At 39.8% G+C, this 18,409-nt stretch overlaps 1 protein-coding gene across 1 annotated transcript in view; it reads right to left on the bottom strand.

Moving 5' to 3' along the window:
• nr5a1a (nuclear receptor subfamily 5, group A, member 1a) overlaps positions 1-18,409 on the bottom strand; it is a gene marked incomplete at both ends in the record, with an annotated part of 36,924 nt that overhangs the window by 2,287 nt on the left and 16,228 nt on the right. Inside the window, 2 exons of the mRNA XM_083913139.1 lie at positions 1,887-2,034; positions 5,880-5,999. Of these exons, the coding sequence (XP_083769265.1) occupies positions 1,887-2,034; positions 5,880-5,999 (268 nt within the window). The remainder of the gene's footprint in view (positions 1-1,886; positions 2,035-5,879; positions 6,000-18,409) is intronic.

The raw sequence follows: 18,409 nt of genomic DNA, 5'->3' as shown, positions 1-18,409 counted from the left end.
CGCGTGTGTTCGCATGTGTGTGTGTGTGTGTGTGTGTGTGCGCGTGTGTTCGCATATATGTGTGCGCGCGTGTGTTCGCATTAATGTGTGTGCGCGTGTGTTCGCGCGCGCACGTGTGTGTGTGTTCGCGTGTGTGTGTATGTGTGTGTGTAGCTAGGTGACAATAGCCGAGTCTTCCGGTGGACGGGCATTCAGCATCAGCTGAGCCTATCTCCGAGAATCCATTCACGCAGTAATTAAATGTTTTGAATCAATGTTCTGAATCATCTTTTCAAACTGCTTAAGGGCAATTAAATTACCCTGACGAGCGTGACTCCGGAGGCGAGCGAGAGCGAAGAAGCCGCAGCCAAAGGCAGCAAATATTTTCTGTCTGTGACAAGTGCTCTCCGCGTTCTAAAGCTCTTTGTTCCGCGCTCGCCGGGACTAAACAGCAAACACTTCTGGGAATCCGACATCTACGCTCTCTCCATCTGCACACGCCGCCGCATGAATGTCGGACCCATCGAGTGATAGACCCATCCATTACGGTTTCTTTTGAATGCCATTAGTGGACAATGGCGGAGCATGTCTTTGTTAATGTTGGCTTTTGTCAACCCTGGAAATTTAATTAAGTGAATTTATTGGAGGGAAAAAGGCCAGTTTGGAAAACACTTGTACGCGTACGGGGAAAATAGGCATTGCGGATAATCTTCCATTGTGGCATTTTATCATTAAAGTGTTGGTGTTGCTGAACGCATTCCGCCAAAGCACTGCATCAGTATGGCGCCGCGGTGCAGCCGTTCTCCTGGAGACGAATGGTCTGCAAACCGCACGCCAAGTTCAAGAGCACGGTTATTTTTAACGGAGGTCAGTCGAGGATCGGTCCCTCTGAACCGTCCTGTGGCCCTCAAATTTCCCTAACTTCGGTCGACCCTTCAAAATAAAATGACAATAAATGGTTTTAAAACGTTGAATCGAACTCGTAAAGCACCATAAAAAGGAAGATAGTGGAATTAATTTATCTATTTCCCTGAGTGTTTAATGCATAAGTTGATATAGTGAAGGAAATATTTAATGTGCAGCGTAAATATGTATATATTATATAATATAATCATCTTAATCCACCCGTCCTGTGCTGAAACATGATCATTTAAGGGTCTTCACCCTCCTGTTGCCCTCAAATTACACAAACACCATTTATTCTTGGGCTCAATTTGACCGTTAAACATCTGGAAAATGATCATAATCAATGTGTGACTCAGGTTAAGTCGGGTACTTTATGTTTTTATTTAACAGAATGAAAAATATCACTGATGTTAAACTGCATGGAGGGATTTCTGTGTGTGTGTTTTAAAGTAACTCTGTTATTTTAAGTGCTATTTTGTGTTATTTGTAACATCTGGAATGAAAGTAACGTCCGTTATCAAGGACAGCAGCATGAATTTGACCTCATATAATATTTGAATTGTAAAATAAACAATAATAATAATGATTAAATCATCCAGATGATCAAACTGACCCAAAGGAACACCGATGCCACAAGTACATGTACGATAAGAACAATAAAAAATATATATAATCATGATAATTTTAGGTTTTTTATGAGTCGTCCCCATAAAATGAGGAAAAGTCATAAATATAAAGCAAAAAAACACAAAAAGACGTCGTTATTTAGAGATGTTAGACATTAAATGGGGTCAAATTGACCCTTAGGAGAACAGGAGGGTTAATACTTACTTTATACTGTATATAAAAATGTGAATTTCCTCCTTTTAAAGTGTTTTAACCGGACAAACCTGGAATCAGCTTAAGGTAAATATCACAATATCACATTTCTGACAGATGATGATCAACACCACGCGTACACTCATCTCCGCGCTGACACGTGACCATGAACGCTGACTCACTGGGGTTGAACAGGAGCAGGAACTTCAGACAGGCGATCTCCCTGCGGTCCAGCTGCAGCGCCCGCAGCCTCGCCGCCAGCTCCTGGCCCCTCTGGACCAGACTCGACAGAGTCGCCTCGGATTGGGTCAGAATGAACGACAGCTCCACCTGAAAATATGTGTTTGGTTATTTTCAAAGTCTCTTATTTTCAGAAGCACTTTACGATTCAATCTCCAAACTCCAGCCAGGCCCCGTTTAGATGAGGACGATCTAGAAAGTGGCGTTGCGGTGACGCAAAAGTGTGTAAATTGGATGTAGTGTGCACGTCAGGTGTGTCGGTGGAGCTGTGAGGCACTGCCACACAACAGCACCCAGAGCTGGTGCATGCTGGGAAACGTCCTTCTCCTTCTCTCCCTAACAGCGGAGAAGCAGGACGCCGTACAGCGTGACGGGGATCTGCAGCACGGTCTGCAGCCTCCCACAGTCTCGGCTCCACTCAGGACACTTGAACGTCCCACTGATGGAAACAGTCCCACGTGTTTGTTGTTGTTTACCTGAACTCTGCACACGGATGTTACGGAAACACGCACGCCACGTGAGCCAGCCTTTTACCTTTACACGCAAACACAACGCTGGAGCAGATCAGAGCTCACTTTAGTGTTTTTACCTTTACACGCAAACACAACGCTGGAGCAGATCAGAGCTCACTTTAGTGTTTCTACCTTTACACGCAAACACAACGCTGGAGCAGATCAGAGCTCACTTTAGTGTTTTTACCTTTACACGCAAACACAACGCTGGAGCAGATCAGAGCTCACTTTAGAGTTTTTACCTTTACACGCAAACACAACGCCAGAGCAGATCAGAGCTCACTTTAGTGTTTTTACCTTTACACGCAAACACAACGCAGGAGCAGATCAGAGCTCACTTTAGTGTTTTTACCTTTACACGCAAACACAACGCCAGAGCAGATCAGAGCTCACTTTAGTGTTTCTACCTTTACACGCAAACACAACGCCGGAGCAGATCAGAGCTCACTTTAGTGTTTTTACCTTTACACGCAAACACAGCTGTTTTAAGGCCCGAAAACGCCATCGTTGTCTAAACGAAAGGCATTTCAACCGCGAGCGTTGTCATGTAAACGGGGCCTAAGGTTATTACTCAATGTCAGTTGAAGCGTAGAGGATGCAGTGTGTTAAGGTAAGTCCACCGTCAGTTCTCTGAGTGTCCACTAGGGGCAGGTTTAATAACAGAGCAGTTTCTCATTGAGCCCCATGTTAAACAGGCCGTTTACACAGCATCATTAAACCTGTTTAAGGACAAAAGAACATTCTAGTCTGTGTGTTTAGCTCAGATCTCCATGACAACACTAAGGGGGAGGGGCTAGTTTTTATTTGATTGGAGGTTAAAGTTTATGAATAATTAGGGGCGTGGCCTCTTGAGTGACAGCTAGCCTCTGTCCCTCACTTCTCCTCGGAGGTAAACGTCAGCCAGATGGACGTACGCCCCTCCCCCCAACGTCACATACATCTTGAGACGCTAGATGGCGCTGTTCTGCTCATTCTCCAGATTCAACCTTTGAGTGAGGTAGGTACGTAAGTGGTCAACATAAAATAGTAATTGATGGGGGAAAGTTTACGTGTAAGTCAGGGGTGTGAAAAAAGTTGTGATAACATTTGAAATGACTTCACCTTCCTGTTCACCTTGGGGGCAGTTTGACCCCGTTCAATGTTTCACATCTGTAAAAACACGGTTGACACTTTTTTTGCTTCATCTAAGGGCGCATCGCCATGACGTCATCAATGCGTGTGACGTGTTACGGCGTGATGACGTATAGGCAGCAAGAAGCATTCTCCGAGGCCCAGGTAGTGTGAGTACAAACGGGCCTGGAGGGGGGGACAAGGACCCTAAAGCACGGGGCACGGCACGGAGGAACAGTGGGAGTGCGCCCTATGTGTGATAGACTGGCGTCCTGTCCAGGGTGGATCCCGCCTCACGCCTGATGTCAGCTGGGACACCCCCCACCCCCACCCCCCCGCGCAACCCAGCGACCCCGACAGGGACAAGAGGCTGAAGATGAATGAATGCTATTTAGGTCGTCAACAAACACACGCGGAGTCCCCGACATTAAAACTTGAGTAACAGCCATGATTACGATCTTTTCCTGGATCTTTAAATTATTGCGGTCAAATTGCCGCAATGATAAATGGTGTTATTCAAATTTGAGGGTAACAGGAGGGTTAAGATATTAGCGTGTTATTCATTTGGTGAATGGTTTTAACGCATTCGAGGGTTCTGTAGTAATAATATAACAGTGTGTCACAACGTCTGAGCTCCTAACTCTTAAACTAATGTCACTTTCATCCATTTCAGAGGCTTTCAGAGAGTTTGGGCTTTAAATCAACTCAGATATTGAGAAATATTATGAGTTTTAGTGCAAAACATGGACTATTCAGTATAAAGATACCTGCATTGTTGTTTAACCTTTAAGACTCCATTTATGTCTTTACAGTTTGATGGATCGAGCAAACGCAGTTGGATCCACAGTCCGGACTCACGGAGGGGCCGGACTTTAGGCCCAGTTTGTCTGAGGTGCAGGCGGAGCTGTAAACGAGCCTCCACTCGCCAAATGGGACTAAAATATTCCCTGGTGACTTAAGTTTGGAGGCTCGGCGCCACGAGGCGGGTAAATAATAATAATCAATATTTGCTGATACAGCAAAACGTTGTAGTAGCAAAAAATTATGAATTATGACGGTTGCATACGTTAGCGTAATATATTATTATATTATTATATTATTATTATTATTATTATATTATTATTATATATGGATGGAAAAAGTAGATTTAGTACCGTGACTTAATTAATTTAACAAAAAATAAAAAGTAGTTTTATTTATTTAAAAATAAATAAAAAGCAGATTTAGTAAATTTACTAAATTAATTTATAAATAAAAAGCAGATTTAGTACATTGATTCAATTCATTTAAAATAAATAAATAAAAAGTAGATTTAGTACATTGACTAAATTAATTTAAAAATAAATAAAAAGCAGATTTAAATAAATAAATAAAAAGCAGATTTAGTAAATTTACTAAATTAATTTAAAAATAAATAAAAAGCAGATTTAAATAAATAAATAAAAAGCAGATTTAGTAAATTTACTAAATTAATTTATAAATAAAAAGCATTTTTAGTACATTGATTAAATTCATTTAAAATAAATAAATAAAAAGTAGATTTTGTAAATTGACTAAATTAATTTAAAAATAAATAAAAAGCAGATTTAGTAAATTTACTAAATTAATTTATAAATAAAAAGCAGATTTAGTATATTGATTAAATTCATTTAAAATAAATAAATAAAAAGTAGATTTAGTACATTGACTAAATTAATTTAAAAATAAATAAAAAGCAGATTTAAATAAATAAATAAAAAGCAGATTTAGTAAATTTACTAAATTAATTTAAAAATAAATAAAAAGCAGATTTAAATAAATAAATAAAAAGCAGATTTAGTAAATTTACTAAATTAATTTATAAATAAAAAGCAGTTTTAGTACATTGATTAAATTCATTTAAAATAAATAAATAAAAAGTAGATTTAGTACATTGACTAAATTAATTTAAAAATAAATAAAAAGCAGATTTAAATAAATAAAAAGTAGATTTAGTACATTGACTAAATTAATTTGAAATAAAAAAGTAGATTCATTTATTTAAAAATAAATAAATAAAAAGCAGATTTAGTACATTGACCAAAATAAGTAATACTTTGGCCTCTTTCCTAAGCGTGTATTTATTTATAATAATGTTCTCTCAATGAAAAGGACGGAAACAGATGTTTATGCAAGGAAAGTTTTTACCGGTAAAAAAAACACTCGGCCGGTGGCGTCTTTGACCTCGCGGCCCCCCTGGGCAGGTAAGAAGTTAGTTTACGGCTCTGGGTGCAGTGCGGGTGAATGGAGTGTGTGCATTGTGCTGAGGAGGGGGGTGTGTGAGGGAGTCCTTACCTCCTGGCCGGTCACCAACAGGATGCTGTCGTCCTGTCCGTGCTGCACTTGTCTGAAGATGTGATCCAGGACCAGGAGCTCAGACCAGCAGTTATGGAGCAGCTTCATTTGATCCCCCACCTCCAGGAGACACGCGGAGACACGCGGAGCGGCAGATGCACAGGGAGACAAAGACACAGACAGGCAGACGTTGAGCACCACAGTCTTCACACACACACTGAACATCACGATCGATCATCATCACTCTGAAGAGTCTTGATCATTCCTCTCCGTCTGCACAGACTCTACGGAGGTTTCACCGCATGAGAGGAGGAAATCCATGTCTGTGTTTGATGAGTTAAACATGTTTCTGTTGCATTTCTGTTGTTGCTTTTCACATGACTCATGGAAACATGTCACAGGTCTGACACCACTTGTGGATCACAGACACTGGACCGCCTCCTGGTACCCCTCGACCCGACCCGGATCTCTGACTCTGATTTGGAGAACCGACGGAGAAAAGAGGGCAACAGAGCTGATCGACCGACCGATGTGTGAGGAAGAACTTTAATAAAGTGCAGAGAGGATGAAGGAATCCAGAAACACATTAAAGAGATTTAAAAAGTCATTTTGCATCTTTTTGTGCTGGTTTTGCATCTATTTTTATTCATTTTGCATCTATTTTTAATCATTTTGCATCTATTTTAAGTCATTTTGCATCTATTTTTAAGTCATTTTGCATCTTTTTTTAGTCATTTTGCATCTATTTTTAGTCATTTTGCATCTATTTTAAGTCATTTTGCATCTATTTTAAGTTGTTTTGCATCTGTTTTTAGTCATTTTGCATCTATTTTAGTCATTTTGCATCTGTTTTTAGTCATTTTGCATCTGTTTTTAGTCATTTTGCATCTATTTTTAGTGATTTTGCATCTATTTTTAGTCATTTTGCATGTATTTTAGTCATTTTGCATCTGTTTTTAGTCATTTTGCATCTGTTTTTATTCATTTTGCATCTGTTTTTAGTCATTTTGCATCTATTTTAGTCATTTTGCATCTGTTTTTAGTCATTTTGCATCTGTTTTTATTCATTTTGCATCTATTTTTAGTCATTTTGCATCTATTTTTAGTCATTTTGCATCTGTTTTTAGTCATTTTGCATCTATTTTAAGTCATTTTGCAACTATTTTTAATCATTTTGCATCTATTTTTAGTCATTTTGCATCTATTTTTAGTCATTTTGCATCTATTTTTAGTTGTTTTGCATCTGTTTTTAGTCCTTTTGCATCTATTTTTAGTCATTTTGCATCTTTTTGTGGTGGTTTTGCATCTATTTTTAGTCATTTTGCATCTTTTTGCGGTGGTTTTGCATCAATTTTTAGTCATTTTGCATCAATTTTTAGTCATTTTGCATCCTTTTTTAGTCATTTTGCATCTTTTTGTGCTGGTTTTGCATCTCTTTTTAGTAATTTTGCATCTTTTTTTAGTCATTTTGCATCTTTTTGTGGTGGTTTTGCATCTATTTTTAGTCATTTTGCATCTATTTTTAGTCATTTTGCATCTTTTTGTGCTGGTTTTGCATCTATTTTTATTCATTTTGCATCTATTTTTAATCATTTTGCATCTATTTTAAGTCATTTTGCATCTATTTTTAAGTCATTTTGCATCTTTTTTTAGTCATTTTGCATCTATTTTTAGTCATTTTGCATCTATTTTAAGTCATTTTGCATCTATTTTAAGTTGTTTTGCATCTGTTTTTAGTCATTTTGCATCTATTTTAGTCATTTTGCATCTGTTTTTAGTCATTTTGCATCTGTTTTTAGTCATTTTGCATCTATTTTTAGTGATTTTGCATCTATTTTTAGTCATTTTGCATGTATTTTAGTCATTTTGCATCTGTTTTTAGTCATTTTGCATCTGTTTTTATTCATTTTGCATCTGTTTTTAGTCATTTTGCATCTATTTTAGTCATTTTGCATCTGTTTTTAGTCATTTTGCATCTGTTTTTATTCATTTTGCATCTATTTTTAGTCATTTTGCATCTATTTTTAGTCATTTTGCATGTATTTTTAGTCATTTTGCATCTATTTTAAGTCATTTTGCAACTATTTTTAATCATTTTGCATCTATTTTTAGTCATTTTGCATCTATTTTTAGTCATTTTGCATCTATTTTTAGTTGTTTTGCATCTGTTTTTAGTCCTTTTGCATCTATTTTTAGTCATTTTGCATCCTTTTTTAGTCATTTTGCATCTTTTTGTGCTGGTTTTGCATCTCTTTTTAGTAATTTTGCATCTTTTTTTAGTCATTTTGCATCTGTTTTTAGTCATTTTGCATCTGTTTTAAGTCATTTTGCATCTATTTTAAGTTGTTTTGCATCTGTTTTTAGTCATTTTGCATCTATTTTAAGTCATTTTGCATCTATTTTAAGTTGTTTTGCATCTGTTTTTAGTCATTTTGCATCTATTTTAGTCATTTTGCATCTGTTTTTAGTCATTTTGCATCTGTTTTTAGTCATTTTGCATCTATTTTTAGTCATTTTGCATCTATTTTTAGTCATTTTGCATGTATTTTAGTCATTTTGCATCTTTTTGCGGTGGTTTTGCATCAATTTTTAGTCATTTTGCATCAATTTTTAGTCATTTTGCATCCTTTTTTAGTCATTTTGCATCTTTTTGTGCTGGTTTTGCATCTCTTTTTAGTAATTTTGCATCTTTTTTTAGTCATTTTGCATCTATTTTTAGTCATTTTGCATCTATTTTAAGTCATTTTGCATCTATTTTAAGTTGTTTTGCATCTGTTTTTAGTCATTTTGCATCTGTTTTTAGTCATTTTGCATCTGTTTTAAGTCATTTTGCATCTATTTTAAGTTGTTTTGCATCTGTTTTTAGTCATTTTGCATCTATTTTAAGTCATTTTGCATCTATTTTAAGTTGTTTTGCATCTGTTTTTAGTCATTTTGCATCTATTTTAGTCATTTTGCATCTGTTTTTAGTCATTTTGCATCTGTTTTTAGTCATTTTGCATCTATTTTTAGTCATTTTGCATCTATTTTTAGTCATTTTGCATGTATTTTAGTCATTTTGCATCTGTTTTTAGTCATTTTGCATCTGTTTTTATTCATTTTGCATCTGTTTTTAGTCATTTTGCATCTATTTTAGTCATTTTGCATCTGTTTTTAGTCATTTTGCATCTGTTTTTATTCATTTTGCATCTATTTTTAGTCATTTTGCAACTATTTTTAATCATTTTGCATCTATTTTTAGTCATTTTGCATCTATTTTTAGTCATTTTGCATCTATTTTTAGTTGTTTTGCATCTGTTTTTAGTCCTTTTGCATCTATTTTTAGTCATTTTGCATCTTTTTGTGGTGGTTTTGCATCTATTTTTAGTCATTTTGCATCTTTTTGCGGTGGTTTTGCATCAATTTTTAGTCATTTTGCATCAATTTTTAGTCATTTTGCATCCTTTTTTAGTCATTTTGCATCTTTTTGTGCTGGTTTTGCATCTCTTTTTAGTAATTTTGCATCTTTTTTTAGTCATTTTGCATCTTTTTGTGGTGGTTTTGCATCTATTTTTAGTCATTTTGTATCTATTTTTAGTCATTTTGCATCTATTTTTAGTCATTTTGCATCTTTTTGTGGTGGTTTTGAATCTATTTTTAGTCATTTTGCATATTTTTTCAGTCATTTTGCATCTATTTTAAGTCATTTTGCATCTATTTTTAGTTGTTTTGCATCTGTTTTTAGTCATTTTGCATCTGTTTTTAGTCATTTTGCATCTATTTTAAGTCATTTTGCATCTGTTTTAAGTCATTTTGCATCTATTTTAAGTCATTTTTCATCTGTTTTTAATCATTTTGCATCTGTTTTTAGTCATTTTGCATGTATTTTTAGTCATTTTGCATCTTTTTGTGGTGGTTTTGCATCTATTTTTAATCATTTTGCATCTATTTTTATTCATTTTGCATCATTTAAAGTCATTTTGCATCTGTTTTAGTCCTTTTGCATCTATTTTTAGTCCTTTTGCATCTATTTTTAGTCATTTTGCATCTATTTTTAGTCATTTTGCATGTATTTTCAGTCATTTTGCATCTATTTTTAGTCATTTTGCATCTATTTTAAGTCATTTTGAATCTGTTTTTAGTCCTTTTGCATCTATTTTTAGTCCTTTTGCATCTATTTTTAGTCATTTTGCATCTATTTTCAGTCATTTTGCATCTATTTTTTGTCATTTTGCATCTATTTTTAGTCATTTTGCAACTATTTTTAGTCCTTTTGCATCTATTTTAAGTCATTTTACATCTTTTTGTGATGATTTTGCATCTATTTTCAGTCATTTTGCATCTTTTTGTGATGATTTTGCATCTATTTTAAGTCATTTTGCATCTTTTTGTGATGATTTTGCATCTATTTTTAGTCATTTTGCATCTTTTTGTGGTGGTTTTGCATCTATTTTTAGTCATTTTCCATCTTTTTGTGGTGGTTTTGCATCTTTTTTTAATCATTTTGCATCTTTTTGTGGTGGTTTTGCATCTATTTTTATTCATTTTGCATCATTTTAAGTCCTTTTGCATCTATTTTTAGTCCTTTTGCATCTGTTTTTAGTCATTTTGCATCTATTTTCAGTCATTTTGCATCTATTTTTAGTCATTTTGCATCTATTTTAAGTCATTTTGAATCTGTTTTTAGTCCTTTTGCATCTATTTTTAGTCCTTTTGCATCTATTTTTAGTCATTTTGCATCTATTTTTAGTCATTTTGCATCTATTTGTGATGATTTTGCATCTATTTTTAGTCATTTTGCATCTTTTTGTGATGATTTTGCATCTATTTTTAGTCATTTTGCATCTTTTTGTGGTGGTTTTGCATCTATTTTTAGTCATTTTCCATCTTTTTGTGGTGGTTTTGCATCTTTTTTTAATCATTTTGCATCTATTTTTATTCATTTTGCATCATTTTAAGTCCTTTTGCATCTATTTTTAGTCCTTTTGCATCTGTTTTTAGTCATTTTGCATCTATTTTCAGTCATTTTGCATCTATTTTTAGTCATTTTGCATCTATTTTAAGTCATTTTGCATCTATTTTTAGTAATTTTGCATCTATTTTAAGTCATTTTGCATCTATTTTCAGTCATTTTGCATCTTTTTGTGGTGGTTTTGCATCTTTTTTTAGTCATTTTGCATCTGTTTTTAGTTATTTTGCATCTTTTTGTGCTGGTTTTGCATCTATTTTTAGTCATTTTGCATCTTTTTGTGCTGGTTTTGCATCTTTTTTTAGTCATTTTGCATCTTTTTGTGGTGGTTTTGCATCTATTTTTAGTCATTTTCCATCTTTTTGTGGTGGTTTTGCATCTATTTTAAGTCATTTTGCATCTATTTTCAGTCATTTTGCATCTTTTTGTGGTGGTTTTGCATCTTTTTTTAGTCATTTTGCATCTGTTTTTAGTTATTTTCCATCTTTTTGTGGTGGTTTTGCATCTATTTTTAGTCATTTTGCATCTTTTTGTGGTGGTTTTACATCTATTTTTAGTCATTTTGCATCTTTTTGTGGTGGTTTTGCATCTGTTTTGCGGCCGCGTATGTATGGTAACCTAGCAACATACTTTACACATATATATCTATTATTATTGCTGTTTTAATGCATGAATTAAAGGAATTGAAAGGATTAAATTGTCTATAATTGTAATAATTATAATTTTATGTGACAAATAAATGAATGGATTGATGTTTAATTCATATTTGTTGTGTGTGATTATTTGTGCGCTGTATTTGTTGTTTAAACGACCAATAAAATGAAATAATTAAATAAAACAACGCAACAGTCTGAGGAAATGATCCCATGGACATGAACACGTCGACGCTGCTCATGAGAAACCATGAAGACAGTGTGTGTGTGTGTGTGTGTGTGTGTGTGCGTGTGTGCGTGTGTGTGTGTGTGTGTGCGTGTGTGTGTGATTGCCGTGTCACACGTGTATTTACGAGCATCGTCTGAGACCTCTTCAACCCTCTCACCTCTACCGACCCCCCTCTCCTTTGACGCATCCACACACTCCTTCCAGTCTGCTCTGCCGTGGGGGATGGGTGTGTTTTCAGATAACCCCCCCCCCCCAAACACACACACACACACACACACACACCCCAATATTGTCTGCAAACTGAAGGACACGGCCGTCAGTAATTTTGCGGCCGCAGCTGCTCGTGGGCCCAGAAACACATCCATCTGACAGCGAGCTGACAGAGTTACTGTCCGACTGAAGGAAACTATATATCAGGGGCGGAGGAGAGGGTCCAATCTCCTTGGCCACACCTGGACCAGTGTGTGTGTGTGTGTGTGTGTGTGTGTGTGTGTGTGTGTGTGTGTGTGTGTGTGAGGGGGGGGGGGGGGGGGGTCTGGGTATACAGTGATGAAGGAAGGGGTTAAAGGAAGCAAGAGGTCTCGGCGACCTCCTGCGTTTCCTCTGGACGCCCTGCTGCAGCTGAAAACCCCCTCCAACACGCTGGACGTGAGGAGAAGGGCTCGATCTGATCCAGAGTGTTTCTGTGTGTCCGTGTTAGAGAGTGGAACTGGGTTACACAGGTTCTATCAGGGCGCACTCCCACTGTGCCTCCGTACCGTGCCCTAATAGGTGTTGAGGGTAAAGTCTGGTTCCTTTGACCAGTGTGAGTGCAACCGTACCGCGTCTAGGAGCGGTACGGTTGCCTTCCACGGCCCGTTTGGGAGAGGTGGGCTTTTGTAAAGCACGTTTGCACATGTACAGGCACGAGCGTGCGCACGTGTACGAGCACGAGGCCTACGGCGGTTCTGAGGTCATTTCCTGTGCGCCTGTTGGGACGTAGAATAAAGAAGGAGGGACCATGCGCGGACATTTAAAACAATGGCGGTGAAAGGTTCACGTTGGTGTGATGCGGAGGTGGAGTGTTTACTGCAGATTTGGTCGATGAAAAGATTCAAAAACAGTCGACAAGACGCACAAAAACTCTGAGGTCTACGGAAAGATCTGGAAACAAAGCCACGCATCGCCATGACGTCATCAATGCGTGTGACGTGTTACGGCGTGATGACGTATAGGCAGCAAGAAGCATTCTCCGAGGCCCAGGTAGAGTGAGTACAAACGGGCCTGGAGGGGGGGACAAGGACCCTAAAGCACGGGGCACGGTACGGAGGAACAGTGGGAGGGCGCCCTGAGATGTGTTTTTCATCCATAAGAAAGAGGTCAAATGACAATTCGGACCAGGAAGTCTTATTTTGAAAGGGTGTTACATCACGTCTGAGCAGCATCTAGTTAGCACCCTAACCCTAACCCCAACCCTAACCCTAACCCCAGCCCTAACCCCAACCCTAACCCTAACCCCAGCCCTAACCCCAGCCCTAACCCTAACCCTAACCCCAACCCTAACCCTAACCCCAGCCCTAACCCCAACCCTAACCCCAACCCTAACCCCAACCCTAACCCTAACCCCAGCCCTAACCCCAACCCTAACCCCAACCCTAACCCCAACCCTAACCCTAACCCCAGCCCTAACCCCAACCCTAACCCCAACCCTAACCCTAACCCTAACCCTAACCCCAGCCCTAACCCCAGCCCTAACCCTAACCCTAACCCCAACCCTAACCCTAACCCCAGCCCTAACCCTAACCCTAACCCCAACCCTAACCCTAACCCCAGCCCTAACCCCAACCCTAACCCCAACCCTAACCCTAACCCCAGCCCTAACCCTAACCCCAGCCCTAACCCCAACCCTAACCCTAACCCTAGCCCTAACCCCAGCCCTAACCCTAACCCTAACCCTAACCCCAACCCTAACCCTAACCCCAACCCTAACCCTAACCCCAGCCCTAACCCTAACCCTAACCCCAACCCTAACCCTAACCCCAGCCCTAACCCCAACCCTAACCCCAACCCTAACCCTAACCCCAGCCCTAACCCTAACCCCAGCCCTAACCCCAACCCTAACCCTAACCCCAGCCCTAACCCCAGCCCTAACCCTAACCCTAACCCTAACCCCAACCCTAACCCTAACCCCAGCCCTAACCCTAACCCTAACCCCAACCCTAACCCTAACCCCAGCCCTAACCCTAACCCCAACCCTAACCCTAACCCCAGCCCTAACCCCAACCCTAACCCTAACCCTAACCCCAACCCTAACCCTAACCCCAACCCTAACCCCAGCCCTAACCCCAGCCCTAACCCCAGCCCTAACCCTAACCCTAACCCCAACCCTAACCCTAACCCCAGCCCTAACCCTAACCCTAACCCCAACCCTAACCCTAACCCCAACCCTAACCCTAACCCCAGCCCTAACCCTAACCCCAACCCTAACCCTAACCCCAGCCCTAACCCCAACCCTAACCCTAACCCCAACCCTAACCCTAACCCCAACCCTAACCCTAACCCCAGCCCTAACCCTAACCCTAACCCTAACCCCAACCCTAACCCTAACCCCTAACCCCAGCCCTAACCCTAACCCTAACCCTAACCCTAACCCCAGCCCTAACCCCAACCCTAACCCTAACCCCAGCCCTAACCCCAGCCCTAACCCTAACCCCAACCCTAACCCTAACCCCAGCCCTAACCCCAACCCTAACCCCAACCCTAACCCCAACCCTAACCCTAACCCCAGCCCTAACCCCAACCCTAACCCCAACCCTAACCCCAACCCTAACCCTAACCCCAGCCCTAACCCCAACCCTAACCCCAACCCTAACCCTAACCCTAACCCTAACCCCAACCCTAACCCTAACCCTAACCCCAACCCTAACCCTAACCCCAGCCCTAACCCCAGCCCTAACCCTAACCCTAACCCCAACCCTAACCCTAACCCCAGCCCTAACCCTAACCCTAACCCCAACCCTAACCCTAACCCCAGCCCTAACCCCAACCCTAACCCCAACCCTAACCCTAACCCCAGCCCTAACCCTAACCCCAGCCCTAACCCCAACCCTAACCCTAACCCTAGCCCTAACCCCAGCCCTAACCCTAACCCTAACCCTAACCCTAACCCTAACCCTAACCCTAACCCTAACCCCAGCCCTAACCCTAACCCTAACCCTAACCCTAACCCCAACCCTAACCCTAACCCCAGCCCTAACCCCAACCCTAACCCCAACCCTAACCCTAACCCCAGCCCTAACCCTAACCCCAGCCCTAACCCCAACCCTAACCCTAACCCCAGCCCTAACCCCAGCCCTAACCCTAACCCTAACCCTAACCCCAACCCTAACCCTAACCCCAGCCCTAACCCTAACCCTAACCCTAACCCCAACCCTAACCCTAACCCCAGCCCTAACCCTAACCCCAACCCTAACCCTAACCCCAGCCCTAACCCCAACCCTAACCCTAACCCTAACCCCAACCCTAACCCTAACCCCAACCCTAACCCCAGCCCTAACCCCAGCCCTAACCCCAGCCCTAACCCTAACCCTAACCCCAACCCTAACCCTAACCCCAGCCCTAACCCTAACCCTAACCCCAACCCTAACCCTAACCCTAACCCCAACCCTAACCCTAACCCCAGCCCTAACCCTAACCCCAACCCTAACCCTAACCCCAGCCCTAACCCCAACCCTAACCCTAACCCTAACCCCAACCCTAACCCCAACCCTAACCCTAACCCCAGCCCTAACCCTAACCCTAACCCTAACCCCAACCCTAACCCTAACCCCTAACCCCAGCCCTAACCCTAACCCCAACCCTAACCCTAACCCCAGCCCTAACCCTAACCCTAACCCTAACCCTAACCCTAACCCCAACCCTAACCCTAACCCCAGCCCTAACCCCAACCCTAACCCCAACCCTAACCCTAACCCTAACCCCAACCCCAACCCTAACCCTAACCCCAACCCTAACCCTAACCCCAGCCCTAACCCTAACCCCAGCCCTAACCCCAACCCTAACCCTAACCCCAACCCTAACCCTAACCCCTAACCCCAGCCCTAACCCTAACCCTAACCCCAACCCTAACCCTAACCCCAGCCCTAACCCTAACCCTAACCCTAACCCTAACCCCAACCCTAACCCCAGCCCTAACCCCAACCCTAACCCTAACCCCAACCCTAACCCTAACCCTAACCCCAACCCTAACCCCAACCCTAACCCCAACCCTAACCCTAACCCCAACCCTAACCCTAACCCCAGCCCTAACCCCAACCCTAACCCTAACCCCAGCCCTAACCCCAACCCTAACCCTAACCCTAACCCCAACCCTAACCCCAGCCCTAACCCTAACCCTAACCCCAACCCTAACCCCAACCCTAACCCTAACCCTAACCCCAACCCTAACCCCAACCCTAACCCTAACCCCAGCCCTAACCCTAACCCTAACCCCAGCCCTAACCCCAACCCTAACCCTAACCCTAACCCCAGCCCCAACCCTAACCCTAACCCTAACCCCAACCCTAACCCCAGCCCTAACCCCAACCCTAACCCCAACCCTAACCCTAACCCCAGCCCTAACCCCAACCCTAACCCTAACCCCAACCCTAACCCTAAGCCCAGCCCCAACCCCAACCCTAACCCTAACCCTAACCCCAACCCTAACCCCAACCCTAACCCCAACCCTAACCCTAACCCCAGCCGTAACCCCAACCCTAACCCCAACCCTAACCCCAACCCTAACCCTAACCCCAACCCTAACCCTAACCCTAACCCTAGCCCCAACCCTAACCCTAACCCTAACCCCAGCCCTAACCCCAACCCTAACCCCAACCCTAACCCCAACCCTAACCCTAACCCCAACCCTAACCCTAACCCTTTTTCCTTAAGTTTTAGTAATTTCTGCTTAAATTTTAGTCATTTTTGCTTAAATTTTAGTCATTTTCCTTAAGTTTTAGTCATTTTTGCTTAAATTTTAGTCATTTTGCTTCAGTTTTAGTCATTTTTGCTTATGTTTTAGTCATTTTTGCTTAAATTTTAGTTATTTTTCTTAAATTTTAGTCATTTTTGCTCAAGTTTTAGTCATTTTGCTTTAGTTTTAGTCATTTTTTGCTTAAGTTTCTTGTCATTTTGCTTAAGTTTTAGTAATTTTTGCTTAAATTTTAGTAATTTTTGCTTAAGTTTTAGTCATTTTTGCTTAAATTTTAGTCATTTTTGCTAAAATTTTAGTCATTTTTGCTCAAGTTTTAGTCATTTTGCTTAAATTTTAGTCATTTTGCTTAAGTTTTAGTCATTTTTGCTTAAATTTTAGTCATTTTTGCTTAAATTTTAGTCATTTTTGCTTCAGTTTTAGTCATTTTTGCTTAATTTTTAGTCATTTTTGCTTAAATTTTAGTCATTTTTGCTAAAACTTTAGTCATTTTTGCTCAAGTTTTAGTCATTTTGCTTAAATTTTAGTCATTTTGCTTAAGTTTTAGTCATTTTTGCTTAAATTTTAGTCATTTTGCTCATGTTTTAGTCATTTTTGCTTAAATTTTAGTCATTTTTGCTTAATTTTAGTCATTTCTGCTTAAATTTTAGTCATTTTGCTTAATTTTCTAGTCATTTTGCTTAAGTTTTTTGTCATTTTGCTTAAATTTGAGTCATTTTTGCTTAAATTTGAGTCATTTTTGCTTAAGTTTTAGTCATTTTAGTTAAGTTTTAGTCATTTTTGCTTAAATTTTAGTCATTTTTGCTTAAGTTTTCGTCATTTTTGCTTAAGTTTTAGTCATTTTTTCTTAAGTTTCTTGTCATTTTGCTTAAGTTTTAGTCATTTTTGCTTAAGTTTTAGTCATTTTGCTCAAGTTTTAGTCATTTTGCTTAAATTTTTTGTCATTTTGCTCATGTTTTAGTCATTTTTGCTTAAATTTTAGTCATTTTTGCTTAATTTTAGTCATTTCTGCTTAAATTTTAGTCATTTTGCTTAAGTTTTAGTCATTTTGCTTAATTTTCTAGTCATTTTGCTTAAGTTTTTTGTCATTTTGCTTAAATTTGAGTCATTTTTGCTTAAGTTTTAGTCATTTTAGTTAAGTTTTAGTCATTTTGCTTAAGTTTCTTGTTATTTTTGCTTAAATTTGAGTCATTTTTGCTTAATTTTTAGTCATTTTGCTTAAGTTTAAGTCATTTTGCTTAAATTGGAGTCATTTTTGCTTAAGTTTCTTGTCAATTTGCTTAAGTTTTAGTCATTTTGCTTAAGTTTTAGTAATTTTTGCTTAAGTTTTAGTAATTTTTGCTTAAATTTCTTGTCATTTTGCTTAAGTTTCCACTCCTAACGGGGAAAACGAAACTGAAACTGTGAAACTGTGAAACTGTGTTAACGCTGATTCATCATTAAAGTCAATTAAACACCGACTGGCACAACAAGAAAAGAACATTCAGGCGATTCACTTCAGTGGAAACACATAAAAACCCTGATTCCTTTAACTTTCTTTTGTCAAACCATGTTAAACTAGAGGAAACTCTGATGTGCCACATGTCAGTGTGGTGCTCACAGTAGATCTGGGACGTGCTGTGCAGCTTTACACATACTTTAAAACGCCACTCTGCAGCTTTGTACGAGGACACATCTGCTTCACTATGTTGCCAGTTTGGTGCAAACAGAGAATCCAAACAGTCACCAGACAACGCCCTACAAGAATTTCAA

Source organism: Echiichthys vipera, assembly GCF_963691815.1.
Source record: "Echiichthys vipera genome assembly, chromosome: 4".
Classification (NCBI taxonomy): domain Eukaryota; kingdom Metazoa; phylum Chordata; class Actinopteri; order Perciformes; family Trachinidae; genus Echiichthys; species Echiichthys vipera.
This window is presented reverse-complemented; position numbering and strand designations above follow the sequence as displayed.